At 41.2% G+C, this 27204-nt stretch overlaps 1 protein-coding gene and 1 long non-coding RNA gene across 2 annotated transcripts; one reads left to right on the top strand and one right to left on the bottom strand.

Moving 5' to 3' along the window:
• Nucleotides 1–3673: 3673 nt before the first annotated feature.
• LOC132387610 (histone H2B-like) lies at nucleotides 3674–14945 on the top strand (the record flags this gene model as incomplete). Its single annotated transcript, XM_059959983.1, has 2 exons — nucleotides 3674–4208; nucleotides 14804–14945. A coding segment is annotated over one exon (432 nt), but the record flags the coding sequence as incomplete, so codon positions are not given.
• An 888-nt stretch (nucleotides 14946–15833) lies between these two features.
• On the bottom strand, nucleotides 15834–22851 carry LOC132387611 (uncharacterized). The gene is made up of 3 exons (XR_009509951.1): nucleotides 22707–22851; nucleotides 21057–21103; nucleotides 15834–16935 (listed from the first exon to the last, which is right to left on the bottom strand). It is a non-coding gene; the product is annotated as an uncharacterized LOC132387611 (long non-coding RNA).
• Nucleotides 22852–27204: the final 4353 nt, after the last annotated feature.

Consider the following 27204-nt stretch of genomic DNA (forward strand, 5'->3'; position numbering starts at 1 on the left):
TCAGGTCTGCTGCTGCAGTTCAATCATTAAAGACTCGGCTGACAATGTCAATGCCCGGCTCAGCAAATATGCAGATCCCTTTAAAAAGTGAAAAAATGTAACTAGCAATACAACAGAACGGTGATCAATGAGCTCAGTGATTTGAGGAATGTGAGATAGAAACATGGAAAATAGGTGCAGGAGTAGTCCATTCTGCCCTTCGAGTCTGCAAACAAGAACAAGAGATGTTCCATTGTCATTCACGAACCAGGGCAGAACTGCCGTGGGGAATGGTCGGTCCCTGGGAGTGCTGTAAAACAGAGATATCGGGGTGCAGATATCGTATTCCTTCAAAGTGTAAACACAGGTAGGCAGGACGGTGAAGAAGGTGTTTGCCACACCAGCATTCATCGGGAGAGTATTGGACACTGAGCAGTGACGTCACATTACAGCTCTACCAGCCTTGGGGAAACGACTCTTGGAGCATGACGTACATTTATAGTTGCCCTGTGAGCAGAGGGTGACATTAAACTGGAGAGGGTGCAAAATGGATTTAACAGGAGGCTAGATAGGCTGGAAATTCCTCATCAGAGTGTATGTGACATTAGAGAGGTTGATAACATAATGGCAGACATTGATATGTTCAGTAGTGAATCTGTTATCTCCAGGGTCATGGAGTTGGACGCTAGAGATTCCAGGTATAAAGTGAGAGAGGGAAGATTTAAATGGGACCATGAGGAGCAGGTTTTGTACACAGAATGCGCTATTTACTTGTAACAAACTACCGCCAGTGATGATATAGGTGGGCACCATTGCAATATCTCTTGCACTGTAGAGAGGGAAGTTTCACAGGGACATGGGCCAAATGTAGGTAACTGAGAATGATTTTGTTTGTCCACTTTGTCAGCATGGATGTGTTGGGCTGAAGGGCCTGTTTCTGTGCTGCACGACTCAGTGACAACGTCTGTTGCTCTCGCAGAGCGGAACGGACAGTGTCAGTAGTGAGAAGGTTTGGGGGATGTAGAGAGGAGAGTGAATGGTTGAGGATGGGGCGGATGGAAAAGAATGTGGGGAAAAGTGAGATCACCTATTCCCAGGAACAAACTGTAAGAGTCATTTCCACATGGGGATGTTCAAAGGGACCTGGGTGTCATTGTAAACAAATCACTTGAGTTAACATGCAGATACAACAAGTAATGAGAGGGGCAAACAGTATTTTGTCCTGTGATCAGGAGGAGTGGAGAAGAGGGGTACAGATATCTCAGTGGATTCTATAGGGTCCTGGTGAGAGCACACCTTGAATGTAGTGACCGTGTTTGGTCACACTTCCTCAGGAAGGATATCCCTGCAATAGAGGGAGTGCAGTGACTGTTCCCCACACTGACTGGGCTGGTTCCAAGGATGGAGGGTTGGTTATGTGAAAGGACAGTGAGTGGGCTGGGTCTGTATTCCTTGCACCTAATGAGAAAACGAGGAAATCTGTTAGATTCTTTCAGGATGTGACAGACAGTAGGCAAGGAGGATCTTTCCCCTGAATGAGAGTTCCATAATTGAGGAAAATACCCTCAGAATGAGGTGTAAATCGCAAACACGAGAGAATCTGCTGATGCTGGAAATCCAAAGCAACACAAGATGCTGGTGGAACTCATGAGGACAGGCAGCCTGTATGCCAAAGAGTAAACAGTTAACACTTCGGGCCAAGACCCTTCCATCAGATCACAGTGTGAAGGTTCTCAGCCCAAAGCATCATTACTCTTTTACATCAGAATGCGGTGACATGCATTCAAGATGGAAATGGAATTATCTCTTTTTAATCAGAAAATGAAGAACTTCTGTATTCGCTGGATAAGTAATCTGGAGCCTCAGGTGCTGGGTTGTGTCAAAGCTGAGATCACCAGTCTCTGGGAGAGATTTCGTCACTCAGTCCATAAGACCATAAGATATAGGAGCAGAATTCAGCCATTTCGCCCATCGAGCCTGCTCTGCCATTTCATCATCACTGATCAATTTATCCTCTTACCTCTTATCTGCCCTTGTATCCCTTTATGCCCTGACCACTAAAGAATCTATGAATCTCTGCCTACACCCAGTGATTTGGCCTCTCCTGCTGCCTGTTGCAATAAACTCCACCGATTCACCACTCTCTGGCTGAAGGAATTCCTCCTCCTCTCCATTCTGAAAGGATATTCTATTTTGAAGCTGTGTGGTCTGGCTTTAGACACTCCCACCACAGGAAAAATCCTCTCCACATCCACTCAATCAAGCTCTTCCACTATTTGATAGGTTTCAATTCGGCAACCCTTCTTTCTCCAACGTCACGGGGAAGAGAGGCCCAGAGCTAGGAAACGCTTTTCATATGACAAGCCATTTAATCCTGGTAAAATTCACCATTTGTGACGTCATGTCAGCAGAAAAGGTTCTGGATTTCAGAGATTTTTGTATTTTGGAATAATGGACAAATCTGCAAACCTCAATCATTAACCCATGCAATCCCAGGCACACAGATGCAAAATAAAGACAGATGTAAATTTAAAGCAGGAAAGTGGAACCTTACGAGGAGGTAAAGCCTGATTACAAGGCCTCAGAATATTGTACTCTCCAAATGGTCAAAATACAGCCAAGTAACAAGTTCGAAAATACCCACAACTTGCAAAATTACAGTGCCTCTGATTATCTTGGTCCATGGGATAAACACAAGCTGGGTCTGATCAACCCTGGCTCGGTCACCTGGGTAAGAGAGTCTCATGATTAACGACCCGAAACCCCCAATGACCCCAGGTTGCAGTACTGATGATGTGTCCCTTTGCACACCCGGTTCTTTAAGCCAAGTGGGAGTCAGGCCACGTTAATGAAAGGCATCGGCTAGATTAAAGTGGCTGCACTACACTACCCTATCCACCATAGTCCCACATATCTCACCATACTAAACTCCACAGCTTTATCTCTTCCAGCCTCACATATACATCCACCAGCCCTACCCTCAAACCCAATCCTAAGAAGGGGCACCCACCGCTTCTAACCCTGGCCACACACCCACAAACCCGAAGCCGAGTGTACGGAGGAGTAAGATCCAACAAAGGCAAGTGTTGGACCTGGTGGATGAAGGCATGGGCCGGATCAATGTGGCAGCGTTGCGTGACACTGAATCGAGAGTGACGAGATGAAGAAGCACAAGAGGGGTGATTCTCCGACTGCCCGCATAATCTCTTTGTTATTTTGATTTTGTTCTGATAGTCCTCTGTCTATTTGAATATGTTGGTATAATTCATATATAATTCCAGTGTTTCTTGTCAATGTTGTGTCTGATGAAATGTGTCTGTGATGCTGCTACAAATCCGTTGTTCCTTTCTCCTGTGTGCATAAATAAACTCGATTTGAACTTGACTTTGAAATGTCCAAATCTCTCCTTCGCTCTCCTGCTGCCCTGTGTCATGAACTGAACGTCTTCGTGTTTAATTTTACAATATTTCATCTAATTTTATTTTCGTACTGCTTTTGAAATTTGCGTTTCCCTTTTCAATTGCAGCCCGCACCCCCGCCTGTCTCTGCCCTCTGTCCTTCCTCCTGTATTAAACGCAGCGCGAACCGTCACACATTGGTGCCGCTTCCCATCCCCCAGCGTTCCGCTTGGTGATTCATTTCTGCAAGCAGCCAATCGGAATGCTCAGCGTCGCCATTCTAATTAACATACCATTTTGTGCGCTGCCCATTTAGTCCGAGCTCCGAACAGTTTCTGATTATTATTGTGTTTGAAACCGACGGGGAAGTGCCTGATCCACCGAAACCCGCTCCCAAGAAGGGCGCCAAGAAAGCTCTGTCCAAACCGGCGAGCAAGTCTGGCAAGAAGCGCAAGAGGTCGAGGAAGGAGAGTTACAAAGTGATGAAGCAGGTTCACCCCGACACCGGCATCTCCTCCAAGGCCATGAGCATCATGAATTCATTCGTGAACGATATCTTCGAGCGCATCGCGGGTGAGGCTTACCGCCTGGCCGACTACAACAAGCGGTCCACCATCAGCTCCCGGGAGATCCAGACCGCCGTGCGCCTGCTGCTGCCCGGGGACCTGGCTAAGCACGCCGTGTCCGAAGGAACAATGGCGGTGACCAAGTACACCAGCTCCAACTGAAGACAAGTTTACTGACAAAACAAACGGGAAAATCAAAGGATCATTTAAGAGCCACTCACGCTTTTATTAAAAGAGTTACAAAATATTGAGCCATGGACTTGAGGTAAGTTTGAAAATTGCTTTTTGATGCGCTCATTCAGAATCTTATCTCCGTTACTCAGAAATTGCTGTCCACTATTCAGCAGAATCCAGATTTCTCTGTTACATTCCTGCGTACTGCACAGGCACGGAATCGTGACGCACCCCTTCCCTGTCATTTCCTCTCGGTCATCAGGTTTCTCTGAAGAAGACACTAATTGTTGCTTCTGGTTTAATTACCGTGGAGAATGCGGTTCTTTGAGTTTTGTCCCATTTTGGTTACTTCTCTTAACCCCATTCCAACACGAGAGCTGAACACTCACGGTTTGTTCAGACTGTATTTGTTAAAGCTCCACTTTCTGAAGGGCCATCCGCTGGTAAACTGACTTGAGTTTACACAATGACCGTCCGCGAACATTTATCAATTGAAAGAAATCAGTGAACTAAATCTCCAGACACCGTGGCAATATTAACTACACTTAGTTTAAATCTGTTTCACCAATCATAAACGTCCTGCTACATTTCTCCCGACTGTATATGAAGGGAGAACACGCATATTTCCGGAAGCCAGAATTTTTCACGGTCAAGACTCCAAGTTTATTTCTGATTTATCAAATCTATCTGACGTTGTATGTATTCCGGAAACCTGGTTTCCCACATTTAAATTCTTCCTTCCAGGATTATATTGTAATTAGGCGTGATAGATTATTTGGTAGAGAAGGTGCTATTGCAAATTTTATACAGAAAGGGAGAAGGCATACAGTTGTGGATGTGAATGAAATGCATGAGACACTTGTAGAAGTATTTGATTCAACAGGGAGCGACATTAAAGAGGTATATTATTATAACCATGGTGGAAAGCTTTCGATTGATGTCTTGGAGAGTATATGTAGCTCCAGCTCACTAAGGGATGTATGGTTGGGGATTTTAATGCATAGACTTCACTGTGGGCTTGTTCTCAGAATGATGGTGCTGGTTTGATTGCAGAAGAGTTTTAGATATTTCACTGTGTCTAACTGGTGGGAGAGTTATGAGATTTAATGTTCATAATAGTTCTGAAATTGCTGTAAATTTAACTTTGGTTTCAAACATTCATGCTGCAGTGAGTGAGTGGTATGTCATGGGAGATGAAACATTGGTGAGTGATCATTTTCCTCTATTTATAAGCCTGGGTTTAGACCAAGATGCCACTTTGAGGAGGTGGAATTTCGGTAAAGCAAATTGGAGAAGTTTTAATGTTTTATGTGATGAATGGAACATCTGTGTGGATGGAATGGAGAGCATGATGTCGATTTCTGCAAAGAAAGGTTGTCACGTTATTCCTCAAATTTGCTGGAAGAGACTCATATTAAAAAGTGCATTAATAGGGGAAAAGCTGTACCATGGTGGACGGAGGAGTGTGCAGAGGCAATTATTGAGAAAAATGTGGCATTTTGGAAAGTTAAGAAGTATCACTGTCCGCGTGATCTTATTAAGTGTAACAGGTCACAGGCCGTGGTGAGGAAAGTAATGAAGGTTGTGAAAAATATTTACTAGAGGTCATATTGTGCTAGAATTCGAAGGACTATTAAACTTGGAGGTGTTAGGGGAATGATTAAGAAAGTGAGGGTGAGGGATTCATAGGGTTCCCAGTATTGATTAAAGAAGGTGATACAATTGTGACTGAAACAGAGAGGGTTTAGTTACTGGCTTGGTCATTTGCTGTAACTCATAATCAAAATAATGAAGAGACTAAACAATGTAGGGATAAGCTGTTAAGTGAATACCCAGACGTGTTGGAAACCTGCTGTAGCAATGACAGTGATGTAGAGTTTTATTTGTGTGAATTTAGGAAAACGATTATTAATACAGGGCTGACGGCTCCAGGAAAGGATGATATAAGTTATTGCATGTTTAAACGTATGGCCAGAGCTCTTTGGAGATAATATTACATTTTTGAATCCTATTTCGCATTCAGTCCATCTTCCCTCCTCATGGAAAATTGCAATTGTAGTGTCTATTCCGGATCCTGGTAAACCCCTGTTGGATCCTCCTAGTTATAGACCAATATTTCTGATTTCCCATTTGTGTAAACATATGGGATATATGGTATTAGAGTGGTTGAATTATTTTTTGGAAAAGGGAGGGGACATGTTGTTGTTAATATACTGGATTAGTTTGAGGGGACAAGTGCTGGTTCAACAGCACATGTCCCAAAAGCAGTCAATGTTTTTATGCAGAAATCTCAGCATCTACTTCAACACAGCAAGCTTCCAGAAACAAAATAGTCAGTGGAAATGTCAATCCATCGCCTCCTATATTGTCGCGATGAGGCCACACTCAGGTAGGAGGAACAACACCTTGTATTCTTGCTGGTCAGCCTCCAATCTGATGGCATGAACATCGATTTCTTGATCTTCCGGTCATGCCTCCCCTCCCTCATCAATCCCCATCCACTTTTCCCTCTTGTCGCCTGCCCATCACCTCCCTCGGGTGTTTCTCCCCCCCCCCCCACTTTTCTTTCTTCCACGCCCTTCTGTTCTCTCCTATCAGACTTGCCCTTCTCCTGCCCTGTAGGTCTTTCACCAATGAACTTCCCAGCTCCTTACTTCATCTCTCCCTCTCCCAGTTCCAGTTATCACTTTGTGTTTCTCTCCCCCTCCCCCACCTTTAAATTTACTCCTCATTGTTTGTTCCCCAGTCCTACTGAAGAATCTTGGCCCAAAATGTAAACTGTACTTTTATCCACAGACGCTGCCTGGCCTGCAGAGTTTCTCTAGCATTTTGTGTGTTCTCCTTGGATTTCAATAACTGCAGATTTTCTCCTCTTTATTACTCAATATCAACAGGCATTCTGTATGACAACTGTCAAAGTCCCACTGCAGATATGAAACTCGAGGTTCGGCAGATGCTGAGAATAAACTGCAAAGTAACACACAAAGTACTGCAGGAGCTCAGCAAGTCAGGCAGCATCTCAGCAGAGAAATAAACAGTCTAGGTAGGATGAAGTGTTTGGGCCCAAAATATTCACGGTTTATTCCTCTGCATAGATGCTGCTGGGGCTACTGAGACCCGCCAGCATTTTGCAAACATAAACCTCTTTTTTTTTCAGTCAATCAGTTTCCAGATGTTGCTGAACTTTCATTTGTAGCCTCATCCTCCTGCTCTGGTTCCCTCTTTCTACTCCCCATCAACTCGAGCCTCCATCACATCTAGAGCCTCCTTTTTGCTGACCCCACTTGTTTCTGCTCCATCGAATATTTACCCACCATTCTGCTCATACCTTAGAGGAGAGCATTGTATTGCAACAGTCTGGCTGTGTGAGGCACGGCCCTTCAAAATCAGTGAAAATCACCCAAAACAGTGAACAGAGAAGGGGAGAGCCTATATTACCAGCAATATCGAGGAGCAGATAGGGAAAGAGATTCCGGAAAGGTGTAAGAATAACAGAGTTGTCATGATGGGAAATTTTAATTTGCCAAATATAGATTAGCATCTCTCTAGAGCAAGGGTTTTTATGAGGTGGAGTTTGTTAGGTGTGTTCTGGAAGGCTTCTTGACACAATACGTAGTTACGCCTACAAGAGGAGAGGCTGCACTTGATTTGGTATTGGGAAATGAACTTGGTCAGGTGTCAGATCTCTCAGTAGGAGAGCATTTTGGAGATAGTGAATATAATCCTATCTCCTTTACAATATCATTGGCGAGATATCGGAGCAGACAAGTTAGAAAAGAATTTAATTGGAATAAGGGGAATTATGAGGCTATCAGGCAGGAATTTGGAAACAAATGCTCTCAAGGAAAAGTACGGTAGTGTGGCAAATGTTCAGGGAATACTTGAGTGAAGTTCTGCAATAGTTACGTTCCCATGAGACACGGAAGTGATGGTAGTGTGCAGAAACTCTGGTGTACAAAGGCTGGTCAAGAAGAAAAGAAAACATTACTTCTTACTTCTTACTTCTCCTGACAGTAAGAGTGTTCACTTTGATTTGTAAATATGTGGATTTCATCTTCAGGCACAGTGAGGATATAAAATCCCCATTTGAATACACTCAGATATGAACTGATTGTTCATAGTCACAGTGCATTGATTACTCTTCACAAACATGTCTATCCAAATAGAAACTATTTGCGCCATTGCAAAATACTCCACTTGAGGTTCCTCCCCTCCCTGAATCACAATATATAGGGGACAACCACCTAAATCTGATACAGCAGCTCAAAGAAAGCAACTTCCATTTCTTTGTTACAGGTACCTCTGATTTTTCTGAGTCTTTCTGAAATAATTATTGTCAAGCATTAAATGGAGATGGCTTCATTGGTAAATTGGCAGATGATGCAACAATTGCTGGAGCTGTGGATAGTGTGGAGAACTGGCAATAAATACAGCAAAATGTAGATCAATTGCAGATATAGGCTGGGAAATGGCAAATGGAATTTGACCCAGATAAATGTGACGAATTGCACCTCAGTAAGGCAAACGCAAGACAGAACACTGATATGGGCAAGGTCCTTTGGTGTTGCTGAGCAGAGAGATCATGGCATCCTAGTTCATTGCTAGTTGTAAGTAGCTACACAAGTTGGTATGTTGTTTAGAAATAGACTTACAACATGCTTGCATTTATTATTCGAAGCATTTAGCTCAATAGTCATGTTCCTACTTTGTAAGACTCTCGTTGGGCCACATCTGGATGACTGCATACAGTACTGGTCGCCCCACACTTGGAAGGATGTGGAGGATTTCGAGAGGGTGAAGAATATGTTTACCAGGATGCTGCTTCATTTAGAGGGTGTGTGCTGTCACAGGAGGCGTAATAAAATGTTGTTTCCACTGGAGCTCCAAAGGCTGAGGGGTAATCTGATAGAGGATTGCAGGAAGATGGAGGGTATGGACATGGTATAGGCAGGAAGGATTAGTGTTTGGGTGTTTTTGATTTGCTTTATAGCTAGTTCATCACAACATTGTGGCCCTAATGGCCTGCTGTTGTGCTGTACTCTTCATTGTTCTATGTTCTCAAAGCATTTTCATAGCAAACTGACCCATTTGACAGTTACCTTGTAGCTGTTGGTTAAATCCTTTGCGATTTACAATTTGCTATATCTAAACTCAAGGTAAAGATTCCATTTAGTATTTTAAATCTCTCACAATATCATTAGACATTTTGGATCTTAAACCACACAAGCAGCAATGACGTTAAATTAGTTTCGTCTTTCCATGTTCATGAGATGTTCTTCTGCACACCATTGATTTAACATGTGGTAATTTAATAGCACCTTTCTGTCAGCTTAAACAGTCTGACATATCACAGAAACAAACGTTTTCACTGATAGAACTGCCAATGATCAAATGACTTATCTTTAAACGCTTTAAACTCTTGTACATGAAAGTCGCTGAAGGCTCTGATATTCTCAATCCACCTTGCCTGGTACAAATGATCAATCCATGGTCAAAGTCACTAAGATCTCATTTCTCTCCTATGGTGATGTTTGGTCTCAACAACAAATGAATCTCTTGACCATTCTTGCATGCTTTTATGCATTAAGTTTCATCGACAATATTGGATGATGAGATATCGGCACTAACAAGTGTAATGGGATGTACGGGTGTTCCTAATAAAGTGGCCACTGAATGTACTATGCTCTGCTTGGGCTGTCCTGAACCATTTCTCTGTCATTGAGGTATTTTAGAAGTAGAGTTTCTGATAAATTGGAAACACAGCAACCAACCTCACACATGCAGCAATGTTATGCCCTGATAGAAAGGAAAATGACTCAAAACCAGGGAGAACTTGCCCATCTTTTCCAAGGTATATGGAAATCACTCAAGAGGCTTTAACATATCTGCCTGGATTCATTCAGGATGGCATTGAAATAGCATCCTAGAATTTGAACTGTTCACTCGATTGGACCTCAAACCCACGCTATAGCCTCAAGGAAATAATCACACCACCTTGTCACTCTTGACACTGTTAAGAACTCAGCATAGAAACAACTTTAGGGAAATGGAAAACAATCAGCTCAGCAAAGGCAGCAGTACAGGAACTTGCAGCTCATACGGAATGGAATCTAAATTCATACTCTCTGTGATTAAAGAAGAGAATAGTAAATTTAATATTATTCTATCTACAATTGAAAGGTGTCCTAAAGTTGTCTTCAAGGCTACCAGAGTCTGTACTTCTGCAGATAATCTATTACCTTCAGTGACAGTGTCTGATTGTACAAGACAATATGTGAACCGAATTCAGCACAGATATACTATAGCCCATTGTTGCACACACACAATTTAAACTAGAAAAATACATTATTGCCTTTAAAACTGATCTGATTTACTGTCCCAGCTATCCAAAGATAAGTCATTCTTGTCATATAGTAGTATGTCTGTATTCATTTTACCTGTATTCTCAGTTTTCTGAAATATCCTCCCTCTCAATCTGTAGTTTCCAAAAGTCATAGGAGCAGAATTAGGCCATTTAGAACCAACGGGTCTGCCCATCATTCCATTTTGGATGATTTATTATCCCTCTCAACCCCATTTGCTTCCCCTGCTCCGGAACCTATCCCAAACATATTAATGAATAATCTATCAACCACCGCTTTACCCATCCCCAATTACATAGCTTCACAGCTGTCTGTGGCAAGCAATTCCACAGATTCACCACCTTCTGGCTCGAGAAATTCCTCCTCATTCCTGTTGTAAAGGGACATACTTCTACTCCAAGGGTGTACCGTCTGGTCCCAAACTCCCCCACCACAAAATACATCCTCTCTACTTCAACTCTATCTAGGTCTTCCAATATCCATAAGCTTTCAATGTCCTTCTTTTCTCTTTACCAGAGCTATCAAAAGTGAGATTTCTTCCTCCAGATAATTGCCTTCCAAAAAACTCTTGTCGTCCTGGTGTTTCTCCTGCTGATTGTTAACACTGAGTTTTCCAAAGCCCGAGGGGTCAGACGACTTGATATCAGATTAAACAGTAATGCAGAGGGAATTTCTTCACAGGTAGGATTGTCTTAGCTCCACTTCTTTAACCAAACGAAACAACATTCCTCTGCAACTTGCTCCAACCACAGATCATTGATCGCACAAAGCACATAAAACTAAATATTGTCAAAAATAAGTGCATAAAATATAACTCACAATGCATGCAGTGTGCAGCACATTTAAAAAAAAAACAACTAACAGTAGAGAGCTCACTGTCCTGTGATGAGAGGTCGGTTGTGGCAGGGCATTCATTGGTTTTGTAACCTAATGGAAGAAGCCTATTACCCAGTCTAGCAGTCTTAGTCCTCAAGCTGCAATGCCTCCTTCTCGATGATTATAGGTCAAAGAGATTGGGAGATATGTGCCAGGGATCCTCAATGATGCTTTGGGCTTTGACTAAATCAAATGTGTCAGATCATTAATATTCCAAACAACATTTTATTTAAAGTCAAACATCTATTTTTTGATATAATGTACATACTGAAATGCAATATAAAACATTAATTTTTCCAAGTCAAATTGAGTTTAATCTTGTTATCATAAGTTCAGTGAGGTACGGGTTCAGTACCAAGGAAAATTTGCATGCAGCAACATCACAAAGATGAAGGGACAGACAGCACACAGAATATAGATTATGCATTAGGTCTACCTTAAGTCATGCCATATGCAATAAAGTCGATTTGCCATCATGAGTATATATTTTCAGAAGTTAATTGGCTGGAATAGTAATGAATGGGAGATTGGTTTGACTAGACAAAATAGATGAATGTCACTTGAGGCAGGCATCCCCAAGAGTGCTGAAAACATTGTCAATTACGATTTCCCACGAGACGTTACTCACGGACAGTTATACAAAATCGTGTAGGTCTTGTAATGGAAATGTTCCCATGATAGTTCAGGGTTTATTCATCGAGAAGATACTTTGATTGATGCACAAGAGGGGTGGGAGGTGGACGGGGTAATATTTTGGAAATATTTTCTGAGGAGCTGACTGGTCAAACTAAATAGTGAGAACTGGTGCCGAATACTTTCCTGTATTCAATGGTGGGTGAGGTTCACCAATGACGGACTGGGCCATATTTAGTACATATTACAGGCTTTTCCGTACAATGGCATTGATGCTTCCATATCAGGCCAAGATGAAACTAGTCAATAAACTCTCTAACAGACATCTGTAAAAATTAATCAACGTTTCAGATAATAATTCAAATTTTGTCAAGCTTCCAAGAAAGCATAGCGTTTTTGGTGACATTCCAAATCTCCTCAAATTCCTATTGAAATATAGTCGCCGTCACACCTTCTTTACAGCTGTATCAATATTTTGGGTCCAGGTTAGCTCCTCGGACATACTGGCACCCAGGATCTTAAAATAGCTCCCTCACTGCATTTCTGATTCCTCCATGAGGATCAGTGTGTGTCATTCACTCAACTATTATGTGTCATCTGTCCTCATACCCGAACTCCGGAAAACACGTTGAGGAATTCTTCCATGGGCAAAAAGTCAATAGTCTGAGATAACTGAGCAGCAAGTTGACTTCACAATTCTTTGTTAATTGTCAATTCAAATATGAGCGAAAGTCTGAGAATCAGATTCCCACGACACAATAGGTGACTTTGTGGTTTGTTAGAAGTAAAGGTCTGTTAAGATCTATTAAGAACAGTGCATTCCAGTGATCCACTACTCTCTGAATAAATAAAACCCTACCCATCACATGCCCTTTGAACACACGCCTTCTCACTGTAAATGCCTGCCCTTTGGTATTTGACATTTCAACCCCGGGAATCAGATACTCCCTGTCTACTCTATCTATGCCTCTTTTAAACTTATAAATCTTCATCGGAATTCCCCTCAGGCTATGGTGCTCCAGAGGAAACAACTCACCGTCCTTTCCAATTGTATCCAGTCTCAATTGTAAGCCAGACTGACGCTGTGGAAATACAGCTCCAGAAATATGATTTTTATTTCTGCAAGGAGCATGTGTGTGTGTGGCAAATATTCGTCGACATTTCCTGGTACATGCTTCAGAGCATCGACTGATGATAAGAGGATGCTCACCATGACACTGGAGTAAACTCCAGATGTCTCCTTCTCCTGTGTAGTAAAGGACTTCAATTTGCTGCATCCTACTACAGGTTCTGAGTTATCATAATTCGAAAATGAGCAATGCTAAAAGTTCAGGTGCAACTGTTCTATTTAAATTTTCTGCCCATTACACTACTGGTGTTTTGGCAGCAATAAAGGTCTTCCTTCTTTGGCTGTGTTCAGGGCTTCCTTCATCATGTCAGTGTTACGCCTGTGACAATAGACAATAGGTGCAGAAGTAGACCATTCAGCCCTTCGAGCCTGCACCGCCATTTTGAGATCATGCCTGATCAATTACTATCAATACCCTGTTCCTGCCTTGTCCCCTAATCCCTTGATTCCCCTATCCATAAGATACCTATTTAGCTCCTTGAAAGCCTCCACTACCTTCCGAGGCAGTGCATTCCAGACCCCCACAACTCTCTTGGAGAAGAAGTTTTTCCATAACTCTGTACTAAATGACCTTTTTTAATGATCCTCTTTTTAAAACGTTTTTTATTGCGTTTTCAAATAATTACAGAAAGAAAAACAAATATACCCTTAGCCCCTCCCCTCTAACAACCCTACAGAAAAAAAGAAAATGAAAAAAAAGAAAGAAAGCGAGAGTGCCTGTATATCTGAAGATCCCCACATGCTCCACGGAGTTCGTAATAACTTTATTATATATACTTGTTTCTTTCCCCAAATAACCAATTATTTTATCTTCGGAGCAGTCATTTGAGATCTTAAGCTGTGTTGCCTTTAAGGCATTTGTTTAGTTTATTATACTTTTGCTTTAGTAATTTGTTTGTTATCATTTTCTAGTTAAAGTTAAGGTTGTTTAAAGTAAATTCGTTTTCTGTGATATATAGCGGCATGCGATGACGTCACTCCCGGTTTCGCCGTGTGTTGTGGGAGAATACCGGTTTGGAGAAACAGGAAGGAGGGGGCTTATGTGTACAGTATCAGTGCGAGAAAAGTTTTCTTTCTACGCACGAGAAACATTAGTGAATCAACGCCCTAAGTTCATGAGATAATCGATATGTTGAATTAAAAATGTTAACGCTGATTCTGTTAAAAGTAATGATGATTGATAAAGTTTATGTTTTTTGTTATTTAAAGCGTTGCGGATAGTTTGTGTTGAAATGTATTTAAAGCCAGTCAATGGCATGGGTAGATTCTGACTGTATGTTGCACTTCAATGTAAGATTGTTGTTGTCGTTTTACTTTTGCAAGTGTTTATGATGTAAATGTGATGTCAAGAAGGAAACAAATACAGTATGTTTTTTGTATTGTTTTATCAACAGTTTTCACCATACCTTAATGTGGAAGAGTGAACAGTAAATGGTTAATCTTACTGGGACCGCCTCATTGATTGGTTTATGCTTGGTGTTTAGTTCAGAGTTATTTTACAGCTGTGCGAGAACACTACATAAGCATTTACGAGAATGACACCATCTGATTTCAAATCCCAGAAAATCCTGCAGTCTCGTTCCTGCAGTTCTTCCATTGGAGTGAAAATCATATAGATATTGGAGATGATGTATGTTGCCGTATGTCGATTACAATAATGACATTTGTGCTGTTCATTTTTTTCAGACAGCTGCACCATAGACCCTGAAAGTGACATCAGGAATATCTTCTCCGCAAGTTACAGTGAGCATCTGGGTTAAATCTGATCAACAGCACAAGGTCAGAAACTTAGTGTCACTACCAAAAGTTCCAGCCAATAGAAGTTCAACACTGTATAATGTGTGTTAAAGAAATGTGAAATAGTGTAACACTTGTAATAATAATTAACAATCAATGAAGCATACAAACAATGTGTTCTTCATTAGCATTTATTGTAAGACTGGAAGTGGTTACTACTGATATTGGCAACATTTATTCACCATACCTAATATCTGTGCTCTTGAGATTGTCCCCATTAAACACAAAATTATTATAAATAATTAATTTTAGACGTACTTATTTAAGACCATATGACATAAGAGCAGAATGAGATAATCTGGCCCATTGAATCAGCTCTGCCATTCAATCACTGATGATCCTTTGTTTTATCTCCTCCTCAACCCCATGAGAAAGTAAGGATACATGGGATCCAAGGAGACACTGCTTTGTGGATCCTGAACTGACTTACCCCAAGAAGGCAAAATGTGCTTGGAGACGGGTCATATTCTGCATGGAGGCCAGAGTCCAGTGTTGTGCCTCGGGGATCTATTCTGGGACTCCAACTCTTCGTGATTTTTATAAATGACTGAGACGAGGTAATTTAATGAGATGAGGCATTAATAAGATGCAAAACTGGGCTGAGAAATGGTAGATGGAGTTCAACCCAGATAAGTGTGGCCTGGTTCATTTTGGTAGGTCAAATATGATGGCAGAATGTAGAGTTAATGCCTAGACTCTTGGCAGTGAGGAGGATCAGAGGGATCTTGGGGTCCAAGGCCGAAATTTTCTTTAAATAACTATTTATGGTTCTTAGTAATTGTTCCATCCAAATAAGTAAGTTTATTTCTTACAATTTTAAAAGGAAGGTTAGTATTAATTGATACTAAATGATTCAATAGAATAAGTTCACTCTTATCCTGAATATTGACTAAATCTGGAGACAAAAGAATGTACGATAGCTAATAAAGTCTCAACATTAGGAATATAAAGCAAAAGGTCATCGGCATAATGCAAAATTTCTAAGGTAAGGACATGTTCGGCACAGCTTTGTAGGCTGGAGGGCCTGTATTGTGCAGTAGTTCCGTGTTTCTATGTTTCTATCATATCTGTTTCCTCAACATTTCATGTCCCTCCACCAATATTCCTAATATCTGCAAACCTGGCAGGAAAGCCATCTATTCCTTCATCTAAGTCATCATATACAGCATAAAAGTAAGTGGCCCCATAGGAACCCTGCGGATCACCACTAGCCACTGGCAGCCAACCAGAACAGGATCCATTTATTCCCACTCGCTGCCTCCTACCAATCAGCCAATGTACTACCCATGTTAGCAACATTCTTGTAATACCATGGGCTCTTAATTAAATGCGCAGCCTTCTGTGTGGCACTTGTGTCAAAGGACCTCATAACGCCCAGATATACAAAATACACTGCATCCCCTTTATCTATCCTACTGGCATTCTCATCAAATTATCGCAAAAGGTACATATTTTTAGCCAGATGGTGGTGGAATTATGGAATTCGTTGCCACATACAGTGTGGAGGCCCAATCATTGAAGGTGCTTAAGGAGGAGATTGATAGGTATCTAATTAGTCAGTGTATCAAGGGATATGGGGAAAAAGTCGGAAATTGGATCTAGATGGGAGAATAGTTCAGCTCATGGTGGAGTGGCAGAGCAGACTCAATGGGTCGAATGGCCTCCTTCTGCACCTTTACCTTGCTTGAAATGTAATATGAATTATTAATAGAGTAAACGAATAGACTATAACAGAGACAGTACTTAGCTCATGACGAATTAATGTTGTCACAAATAAAGTGACTATGAATCACTGATTATTTCTACTTGGCATAATTTATAATTATTTAATTATTTCTGGTTAAATATTGCTATATTTCTACACAATTCCTGCTTAGTGTGAATGTAACGAGACCCAATTTCCTTCGGGATCAATAAAGTATGTCGTTCAGTCCGTCTGTCTGACTGAAGTTTCTGGCAGACTGAATTCCTTCCGATGGATCATTGCTGGGAGTGCTCGTTCCTTTTGGGCAGCTCGCCATCTACAATACAAGTTCAGAAATATTCATTTGTTACTGAAAGCATAGTACCTTAAAACCTGGAATACAACAAATGATTAATATTGAATAGGATAAAAAAAACTGACACATAAAGGTTTGGAACAAGAGGAAGTGGATTATGATGAATGTTAAATTGTGCCAATGCTTGAAATAAGGGATGGCAATAAATAAAGGGCTGCAAGAAGACCACAGACATGTCATCAGGTTTGAAGGACCATGTGCCTCAATGACCCTGAGTTCTATGTTGTCTGGAGTCAGGGCCTTCTGCTTTAGCTCTTGGTAGTATCAGCCATACCTAACAGGTCAATAAGTAGAGGCCAGGCGAAGAGATGTCCATGGGTCCTGCCCGTTCAGGGTTTCAGTTCAGCAATAAAAATTCAGACTGGTAAATCAAAACTGGTCTGGAAAAGCAATAAAGAATAATTCTACATCTGAATGTAACTGTATTCCTGAGTCTCCACATGAAATGCATACTAGACAGTAGAGAAAACTAAGTGGAAGTACTGACATGATGAAGGAAGCCCTGGACACAACCAGAGAGGAAGACCTTTATTGCTGCCAAAAACACCGGTAGTGTAATGGGCAGAAAATATAAATAGAACAGTTTCATTTGACTTTCAGCTTTGTTCATTTTCGAATTATGATAACTCTGAACTTGTAGTAGGATGCAGAAAATTTAATTCCTTTACTGCACAGAAGAAAGAGACATCTGGAGTTTACTCCAATGTCGTGGTGAACATCCTCTTATCGTCAGTCGTGTGCTCTGAATCATGCACCAGGAAATGCTGCTTGATATTTGCCACACACACATACTCCTTGCAGAACTAAAAATCTTATTTCTGGAGCTGTATTTCCTCAGTGTCAGCTTGGCTTACAATTGAGACTAGATACAACTATTGTATTATACAATATTAATTAAAGTTCATAATGTGCTCCTTTGTTGCCTTTACATAGATCTAGTTTTATCAAGAGAACAGAAACATTCCCCGATATGTGACACAGCAGACTCTGCTTAGCTAATATTATAGACTGATTACTTTTGTTGAAAGTTATCAATATACGTTATCAAATGACAATTTTAATTAAATTACAAAGCACTTCAAATCACTTCAACAGGACTGACGATTTGGTATTCACTTAATGAGTGACATGTCAACAGAAACATTGAGAAAGTTTGTAGTATGATACCAAAGCAAAACAGATTATTGTGTAATGTGGGCATTGATTGCAAATTGATTGGAACTCATTGTCCTGTAATTCTGTTTGAGGCATCATGGTCGTGGAATTATGGAATTCGTTGCCACATGCAATGTGGAGGCCCAATAATTGAGGGTGTTTAAGGAGGAGATTGATGGGAATCTAATTAGTCAGGGTATCAAGGAATATGGGGAAAAAGTCGGAAATTGGAGATGGGAGAATACTTAAGCTCATGGTGAAGTGGCGGAGCAGACTCAAGGGGCCGAATGGCCTACTTCTGCTCCTTTACCTTGTCTTGTCTTGACATGTGAATTATTAATATAGTAAATGAATAGACTAAACTCAGAAACAGTGCTTAGCTGATAACGAATTAATGTTGTCACGAATAAAATGACTATGAATCACTGATTATTTCCACGGCATAATTTATTATTATTTAATTATTTATGGTTTTATATTTCTATATTTCTACGTGGGCTTTTCCGCCGGCTTTCACTATTACGCTGTTACAGGAGTTCTAGCCTTTCTTCTGGTGCGTCTCAAGGAGCTGTTCCCCAGACCCTCTTTTATCCCCACTCATAGGGTCTCAGATGTCACTCAGGGTGGAATGATGCCATCCCCTAACCTGCCCACGTTGCCTGAGGGCATCCACGAAGCATAGTATTCAATACACAATTCCGCCTCCAAGAAACAATGACCTTTTCCGTGGCTTTGTATCGCTGGGGGCCAGGACATTCCAAACTTCTCTCTCTCATTTCCTGGGTCTACTACCCTGACTTAATAGCGATCTTGCAATTCTCAAAAAGGAAGAGGGAGAAAACAGAGAACTATCGGCCTGTCAGCCTGACATCAGTGGTGGGAAAGATGCTGGAGTCCATTATTAAGGATGAAATTGTGGCATATCTAGATAGCAGTGATAGGATTGGGCCAAGCCAGCATGGATTTACCAAGGGTGAATCATGCTTGACTAATCTGTTGGAGTTTTTCGAGGATGTAACCAGGAAGTTAGACGGGGGAGATGCAGTGGATGTAGTGTACCTTGATTTTCAGAAGGCATTTGATAAGGTCCCACATAGAAGATTGGTGGGTAAAATCAAAGCTCATGGCATCGGGGGGAAGGCATTGACATGGATAGAACACTGGTTGGCAGATAGAAAGCAAAGGGTAGGTGTGAATGTGTGTTTCTCGGAATGGCAGGTGGTGACTAGTGGGGTGCCACAGGGCTCGGTATTGGGACCACAGCTGTTTACCACTTACGTTAATGATTTGGATGAAGGCATAAAAAATAACATCAGCAAATTTGCTGATGATACTAAGCTGGATGGCAGTACGACATGTGATGAGGATGCTGGGAGAATTCAGGGTGACTTGGATAGGCTGGGTGAGTGGGCAGATACTAGGCAGATGGCGTTTAATGTGAATAAGTGTGAGGTTATCCACTTTGGGAGTAAGAACAGGAAGGTAGATTATTATCTGAACGGTTTAGAGTTGGGTAAGGGAGCAATACAAAGAGATCTCGGAGTCCTTGTTCATCAGTCACTGAAGGTGAATGAGCAAGTACAGCAGGCAGTGAAGAAGGCTAATGGAATGTTGGCCTTTATTGCAAAGGGAATTGAGTACAAGAGCAAGGAAATCATCCTGCATTTGTACAGAGCCCTGATGAGATCTCACCTGGAGTATTGTGTACAGTTTTGGTCTTCAGGGTTAAGGAAGGACATCCTGGCTGTAGAGGAAGTGCAGCGTAGATTCACGAGGTTAATTCCTGTGGTGTCCAGTCTTACGCAGAGAGGTTAGAGAGACTGGGCTTGTACACGCTGGAATTAAGGAGATTGAGAGGGGTTCTGATTGAAGCATGTAAGATTATTAAGAGATTGGACTAGATAGAGGCAGGAAATATGTTCCAGATGCTGGGAGAGTCCAGTACCAGAGGGCATGGTTTGATAATAAGGGGTAGGTCATTTAGGACAGAGTTAAGGAAAAGCTTCTTCTCCCAGAGAGTTGTGGGGGTCTGGAATGCACTGCCTTGAAAGATAGTGGAGGCCAATTCTCTGGATGCTTTCAAGAAGGAGCTAGATAGGTATCATGGATAAGGGAATCAAGAGATATGGGGACAAAGCAGGAACAGGGTATTGATAGTAATTGATCAGCCATGATTTCAAAATGGCGGTGCAGGCTTGTAGGGCTGAATGGTCTACTGCACCTATTGTCTATTGTCACAGGCGTAACACTGACATGATGAAGGAAGCACTGAACACAGCCAGAGAAGGAAGACCTTTATTGCTGCCAAAAACACCAGTAGTGTAATGGGCAGAAAATATAAATACAACCGTTGCACGTGAACTTTTAGCATTGCTCATTTTTGAATTATGATAACTCAGAACTTGTAGTAGGATGCAGCAAATTGAAGTCCTTTACTACACAGGAGAATGAGACATCTAGAGTTTACTCCAGTGTCATGGTGAACATCCTCTTATCATCAGTCGATGCTCTGAAGCATGTACCAGGAAATGTCGATGGATATTTGCCACACACACACATGCTCCTTGCAGAAATAAAAATCATATTTCTGGAGCTGTATTTCCACAGCGTCAGTCTGGCTTACAATTGAGACTGGATACAATTGGAAAGGACGGTGAGTTGTTTCCTCTGGAGCACCATAGCCTGAGGGGAATTCCGATGAAGGTTTATAAGTTTAAAAGAGGCATAGATAGAGTAGACAGGGAGTATCTGATTCCCGTGGTTGAAATGTCAAATATCAAAGGGCAGGCATTTAAAGTGAGAAGGCGTGTGTTCAAAGGGCATGTGAGGCGTAGGGTTTTATTTATTCAGAGAGTAGTGGATCACTGGAATGCACAGTTCTTAATAGATCTTAACAGACCTTTACTTCTAACAAACCACAAAGTCACCTGTTGCCTGGTCGGAATCTGCTTCTCAGACTTTCGCTCATATTTTCCTGTGAATTGACAAGAAACAAAGAATTGTGAATTCAACTTGCAGCTCAGTTATCTCAGACCATTGACTTTCTTGCCCATGGAAGAATTCCTCACCGTGTTTTCCGGAGGTCGGGTTTGAGAATATAGAGTTCGGATATGAGGACAGATGACAGATTATAGTTGAGTGAATGACACACACCAATCCTCATGGAGGGATCAGAAATGCAGTGAGGGAGCCATTTAAAGTTCCTGGGGGCCAGTATGTCCGAGGAGCTAACCTGGACCCAACATATTGATACAGCTGTAAAGAAGGTGTGACGGCGGCTATATTTCAATAGGAATTTGAGGAGATTTGGAATGTCACCAAAAATGCTATGCTTTCTTGGAAGCTTGACAAAATTTGAATTATTATCTGAAACATTGACCAATTTCTACAGATGTCTGTTAGAGAGTTTATTGACTGGTTTCATCTTGGCCTGATATGGAAGCATCAATGCCATTGTACGGAAAAGCCTGTAATATATACTAAATATGGCCCAGCCCGTCATTGGTGAACCTCACCCACCATTGAACACAGGAAAGTATTCGGCACCAGTTCTCACTATTTAATTTGACCAGACAGCTCCTCAGAAAATATTTCCAAAATATTACCCCGTCCACCTCCCACCCCACTTTTGCATCAATCAAAGTATCTTCTCGATGAATAAACCCTGAAGTATCATGGGAACATTTCCATTGCAAGACCAACACGATTTTCTATAACTGTCCGTGAGTAACTTCTCGTGGGAAATTGTAATTGACGTTGTTTTCAGCCCTGTTGGGGATGCCTGCCTCAAGTAACATTCATCTATTTTGTCTAGTCAAACCAATCTCCCATTCATTACTATTCCAGCCAATTAACTTCTGAAAATATATACTCATGATGGCAACTCGACTTTATTGCATATGGCATGACTTAAGGAAGAGCTAATGCATAATCTATATTCTGTGTGCTGTCTGTCCCTTCATCTTTGTGATGTTGCTGCATGCAAATTTTCCTTGGTACTGAATCCGTACCTCACTGAACTTATGATAATAAGAATAAACTCAATTTGACTTGGAAAAATTAATGTTTTTTATTGCATTTCAGTATGTTCATTATATCAAAAAATAGATGTTTGACTTTAAATAAAATGTTGTTTGGAATATTAATGATCTGACACATTTGATTTAGTCAAAGCCCAAAGCATCATTGAGGATCCCTGGCACATATCTCCCAATCTCTTTGACCTATAATCATCGGGAAGGAGGCACTGGAGCTTGAGGACTATGACTGCTAGACTGGGTAATAGCTTCTTTCATTAGGTTACAAAACCAATGAATGCCCTGCCACTCCCGACCTCTCATCACAAGACAGTAAGCTCTTTACTGTTAGTTGTTCTTTTAATGTGCTGCACACTGCATGCATTGTGAATTATATTTTATTCACTTATTTTTGACAATATTTAGTTTTATGTGCTTTGTGCGATCAATGTTCTGTGGTTGGAGCACGTTGTAGAGGAATGCTGTTTCGTTTGGTTGTATATCTGTAAAGAAAATTCAACAATGAACACTGTTAAAGAAGTGGAGGTAAGACAATCCTACCTGTGAAGAAATTCCCTCTGCATTACTGTTTAATCTGGATTCAAGACGTCTGGGCATTTGGGCTTTGGAAAACTCAGTGTTAACAAGCAGCAGGAGAAACACCAGGACGACAAGTGTTTTTTGGAAGGCCATTATCTGGAGGAAGGTATCTCACTTTTGATAGCTCTGGTAAAGAGAAAAGAAGGACATTGAAAGCTTATGGATATTGAAAGACCTAGATAGAGTTGAAGTAAAGAGGATGTATTTTGTGGTGGTGGAGTTTGGGACCAGACGGTACAGCCTTGGAGTAAAAGTATGTCACTTTACAACAGGGATGAGGAGGGATTTCTCGAGCCAGAAGGTGGTGAATCTGTGGAATTGCTTGCCACAGACAGCTGTGAAGCTAAGTGATTGGGGATGTGTAAAGTGGAGATTGATAGATTATTCATTAGTATGTTTGTGAAAGTTTCCTGACCAGGGGAAGCAAATGGGGTTGAGAGGGATAATAAATCAGCCAAAATGGAATGGTGGGGCAAACCCTTTGGGTTTAAATGGCCTAATTCTGCTCCTATGACTTTTGGAAACTACAAATTGAGAGTTAGAATATTTCAGAAAACTGAGAATACAGGTAAAGTGAATACAGACAGACTTCTATATGACAAGAATGACTTATCGTTGGATAGCTGGGACAGTAAATCAGATCAGTTTTAAAGGCAATACTGTATTTTTGTAGATTAAGTTGTGTGTGTTCAACAATAGGCTATAGTATATCTGTGCTGAATTCAGTTCCCACATATTGTCTTGTACAATCAGATACCTGTCACAAGGTAATAGATTATCTGCAGAAGTACAGACTCTAGTAGCCTTGAAGACTACTTTAGAACACCCTTCAATTGTAGATAGAATAACATTAAAATTACTATTCTCTTCTTTAATCACAGAGAGTATGAATTTAGATTCCATTCCGTATGAGCTGCAAGTTCCTGTACTGCTGCCTTTGCTGAGCTGATTGTTTTCCATTTCCCTAAAGTTGTTTTTATGCTGAGTTCGTATCAGTGTCAAGTGTGACCAGGTGGTGTGATTCTTCCCTTGAGGCTATAGAATGGGTTCAAGGTCCAATCTTGTGAACAGTTCAAATTCTAGGATGCTATTTCAATGCAGCTCTGAAGCAATCCAGGCAGAGTTGTTAAAGCCTCTTGAGTGATTTCCATGTACCTTGGAAAAGATGGGCAAGTTCTCCCTGGTGTTCAGTCCTTGTCCTTTCTATCAGTGTCATTATCAAACACATTGTCGTAACATTGCTGCATGAGTGAGATTGGATGCTGTTTTTTCAATTTATCAGAAACTGTACTTCTAAAATACCTCAATGACAGAGAAATGGTTCAGGACAGCCCAATCAGAGCATAATACATTCAATGGCCACTTTATTATGGACAGCCGTACATCCCACTACACTTGTTAGTGCCGATATCTCATCATCCAAAATTTTCGATGTAACTTAATGCATAAAAGCATGCAGGAATGGTCAGGAGATTCATTTGCTGTTGAGACCAAACATCAGCATAGAAGAGAAATGAGATCGTAGTGACCTTGACCATGGATTGATCACATGTGCCAGGCAGGGTGGTTTGAGAATCTCAGAACCTTCAGCGACTTTCATGTACAAGAGATTCCAGCGTTTAAAGATAAGTCATCTGATCTTTGGCAGTTCTATGGGTGAAAATATTTGTTTCTGTGATATGTCAGACTGTTTAAGGTGACAGAAAGGTGCTATTAACTCAAATTACGACATGTTAAATCAATGGTGTGCAGAAGAACATCTCATGAACATGGAATGTCGAAACTAATTTAACGTCATTGCTGCTTGTGTAGTTTAGGAGCCAACATGTCTAATGATATTGTGAGAAATTTAAAATTCTAATTGGAATCTTGACCTTGAGTTTAGAAATAGCAAGTTGTAAATTGCAAAGGATTTAACCAACAGCTACAAACTAACAGTCAAACATGTCAGTTTGCTATGAAAATGCTTTGAGAACATAGAACAATGACGAGTACAGCACAGCACCAGGCCATTTGGGCCACAATGTTGTGATGAACTAGCTATAAAGCAAATCAAAAACACCCAAACACTAATACTTCCTGCCTATACCATGTCCATACCCTCCATCTTCCTGCAATCCTCTATCAGATTACCCCTCAGCCTTTGGAGCTCCAGTGGAAACAACATTTTATTACGCCTCCTGTGATAGCACACACCCTCTAAATGAAGCAGCATCCTGGTAAACATATTCTTCACCCTCTCCAACGCCTCCACATCCTTCCAAGTGTGGGGCGACCAGTACTGTATGCAGTCATCCAGATGTGTCCCAACGAGAGTCTTACAAAGTAGGAACATGACTATTGAGCTAAATTATTTGAATAATAAATGCAAGCAGGTTGTAAGCCTATTTCTAAACAACATACCAACTTGTGTAGCTACTTACAACTAGCAATGAACTAGGATGCCATGATCTCTCTGCTCAGCAACACCAAAGGACCTTGCCCATAACAGTGTTCTGTCTTGCGTTTGCCTTACTGAGGTGCAATTCGTCACATTTATCTGGGTCAAATTCCATTTGCCATTTCCCAGCCTATATCTGCAATTGATCTACATTTTGCTGTATTTATTGCCAGTCCTCCACACTATCCACAGCTCCATCAATTGTTTAATCATCTGCCAATTTACCAATGAAGCCATCTCCATTTAATGCTTGTCAATAATTATTTCAGAAAGACTCAGACAAATCAGATTTACCTGTAACGAAGAAATCGAAGTTGCTTTCTTTGAGCTGCTGTATCAGATTTCGGTGGTTGTCCCCTATATATTGTGATTCAGGGAGGGGAACAACCTCAAATGGAGTATTTTGCAATGGCGCAAATATTTGGATAAACATGTTTGTGAAGAGTAATCAATGCACCGTGACTATGAACAAACAGTTCATATCTTAGTGTATTCAAATGGGGATCTTATATACTCACTGTGCCTGGAGATGAAATCCACATATTTACAAAATCAAAGTGAACACTCTTACTGTTAGGAGAAGTAAGAACCAAGATGCACTTATACCTCATCCGTAGCATGGACTCTCAAATTGCACCGTCCACTGCAATCTTGGTCAGCAACCAATAATTTCCTATCTTTTTCCTTCCTGTGTTCCTCAGGAGTAGAGTGACATTTGTGATTTCCCGGTCACGGGGAGCAATTCCTGACTAATTATTCTTGCACTATGAATGCCTTCACAATCGCTTCAGCCTCTTTTTGCGAATCCGTGATGTCTTGTCCATCCACCGTCAGGATTTACAACTCTCCAAGCAATATCTCCTTATTAAAAGTGATGATACTCAATGCCGCCCAGGCTTCAATTTCTGGCATCTCTTCATGTCGGAAAACATTGGAGACTGACACAAAGTACGTGTACAGTTCTCTGCCGTTTCAGTGTATCTGACAACTTCTCCAGTGTCATTTCCCAGAGGTCCAATATCCATTCTACACTCTCTTTTACTGTTTATACATCTGTAAAAGTACTCTTTGTATCCTCTTTAATATTCACAAAAAGAATTAGGTTTAATATCACTGCTATATGTCTTGAAATGTGTTATGCTCGAGAAGTACATCGTAATACATTATAATAAAACCAGTAAATCACAGTTAGATTTCTATAAAAATAGTATAAAAAAGTTAAATAAGTAAGAAATCCGATGTCAGATGGGAAGAGGCTGTCGCTGAACTATTGAGTGTGTGCCTTCAGGCTCCTGTACCTCCTCCATGATGGTAGAAATGGGAAGAAGGCATGTCCTGGGTGGTGGTGGTCCTTCATGATGGATGCTGCCTTTTTGAGGCAGCGCTCGTCAGTGATGTCATGGATGCTATTATTTAATCCATACTTTTCCTTAATTCTATTGTAATTATTCTGCACATTATTCTACACCTTCTGCATTATTAATGTTTTACCTTATCCTACCTCATTACACTGTGTAACGATATGATTTGATTTGTCTCAAGGGTATACATGCAAAAACATTTACTATTGCGGTACCTATGGCAATAATAAAAACATTCCAATTCCAATCTGTTGAACCCACTTCCCTGCTATTTAGTGAAATACTGTCCACAGCCCTAGTTATGTGATTTGTCAGGACTTCAGACCTAGCATGTTTCAGCTGGAACTTGTCCAATCAAATCATCTCCATCCTTCCGCAATAGTGGAAGCAAAGTACCATGAATCTAAGCATTCTTCTCTTCCTCCAGCCAGCCCTCCTGTCACCCGCAGCCATTGGATCGTCTTGACTTAAGGAGGGACAGCTGTAGCCTAATAGGGGGCAGGTGTTTATAAGGGACTCGGGGACTGAGCCTGGGTGTGGGTTGTCCTACTCCGAAGCCGGTTTAACCCGATCTGTACCTGGGCTGCCGGCTCTGAATTCTGCTCTTTCCCTGGTTGCCGGCCTGCTCGGAATCCTGTTTTGCCCTGTTGCCGGCCTC

This window comes from Hypanus sabinus, unplaced genomic scaffold (assembly GCF_030144855.1).
Source record: "Hypanus sabinus isolate sHypSab1 unplaced genomic scaffold, sHypSab1.hap1 scaffold_2036, whole genome shotgun sequence".
In the NCBI taxonomy this organism is placed as follows: domain Eukaryota; kingdom Metazoa; phylum Chordata; class Chondrichthyes; order Myliobatiformes; family Dasyatidae; genus Hypanus; species Hypanus sabinus.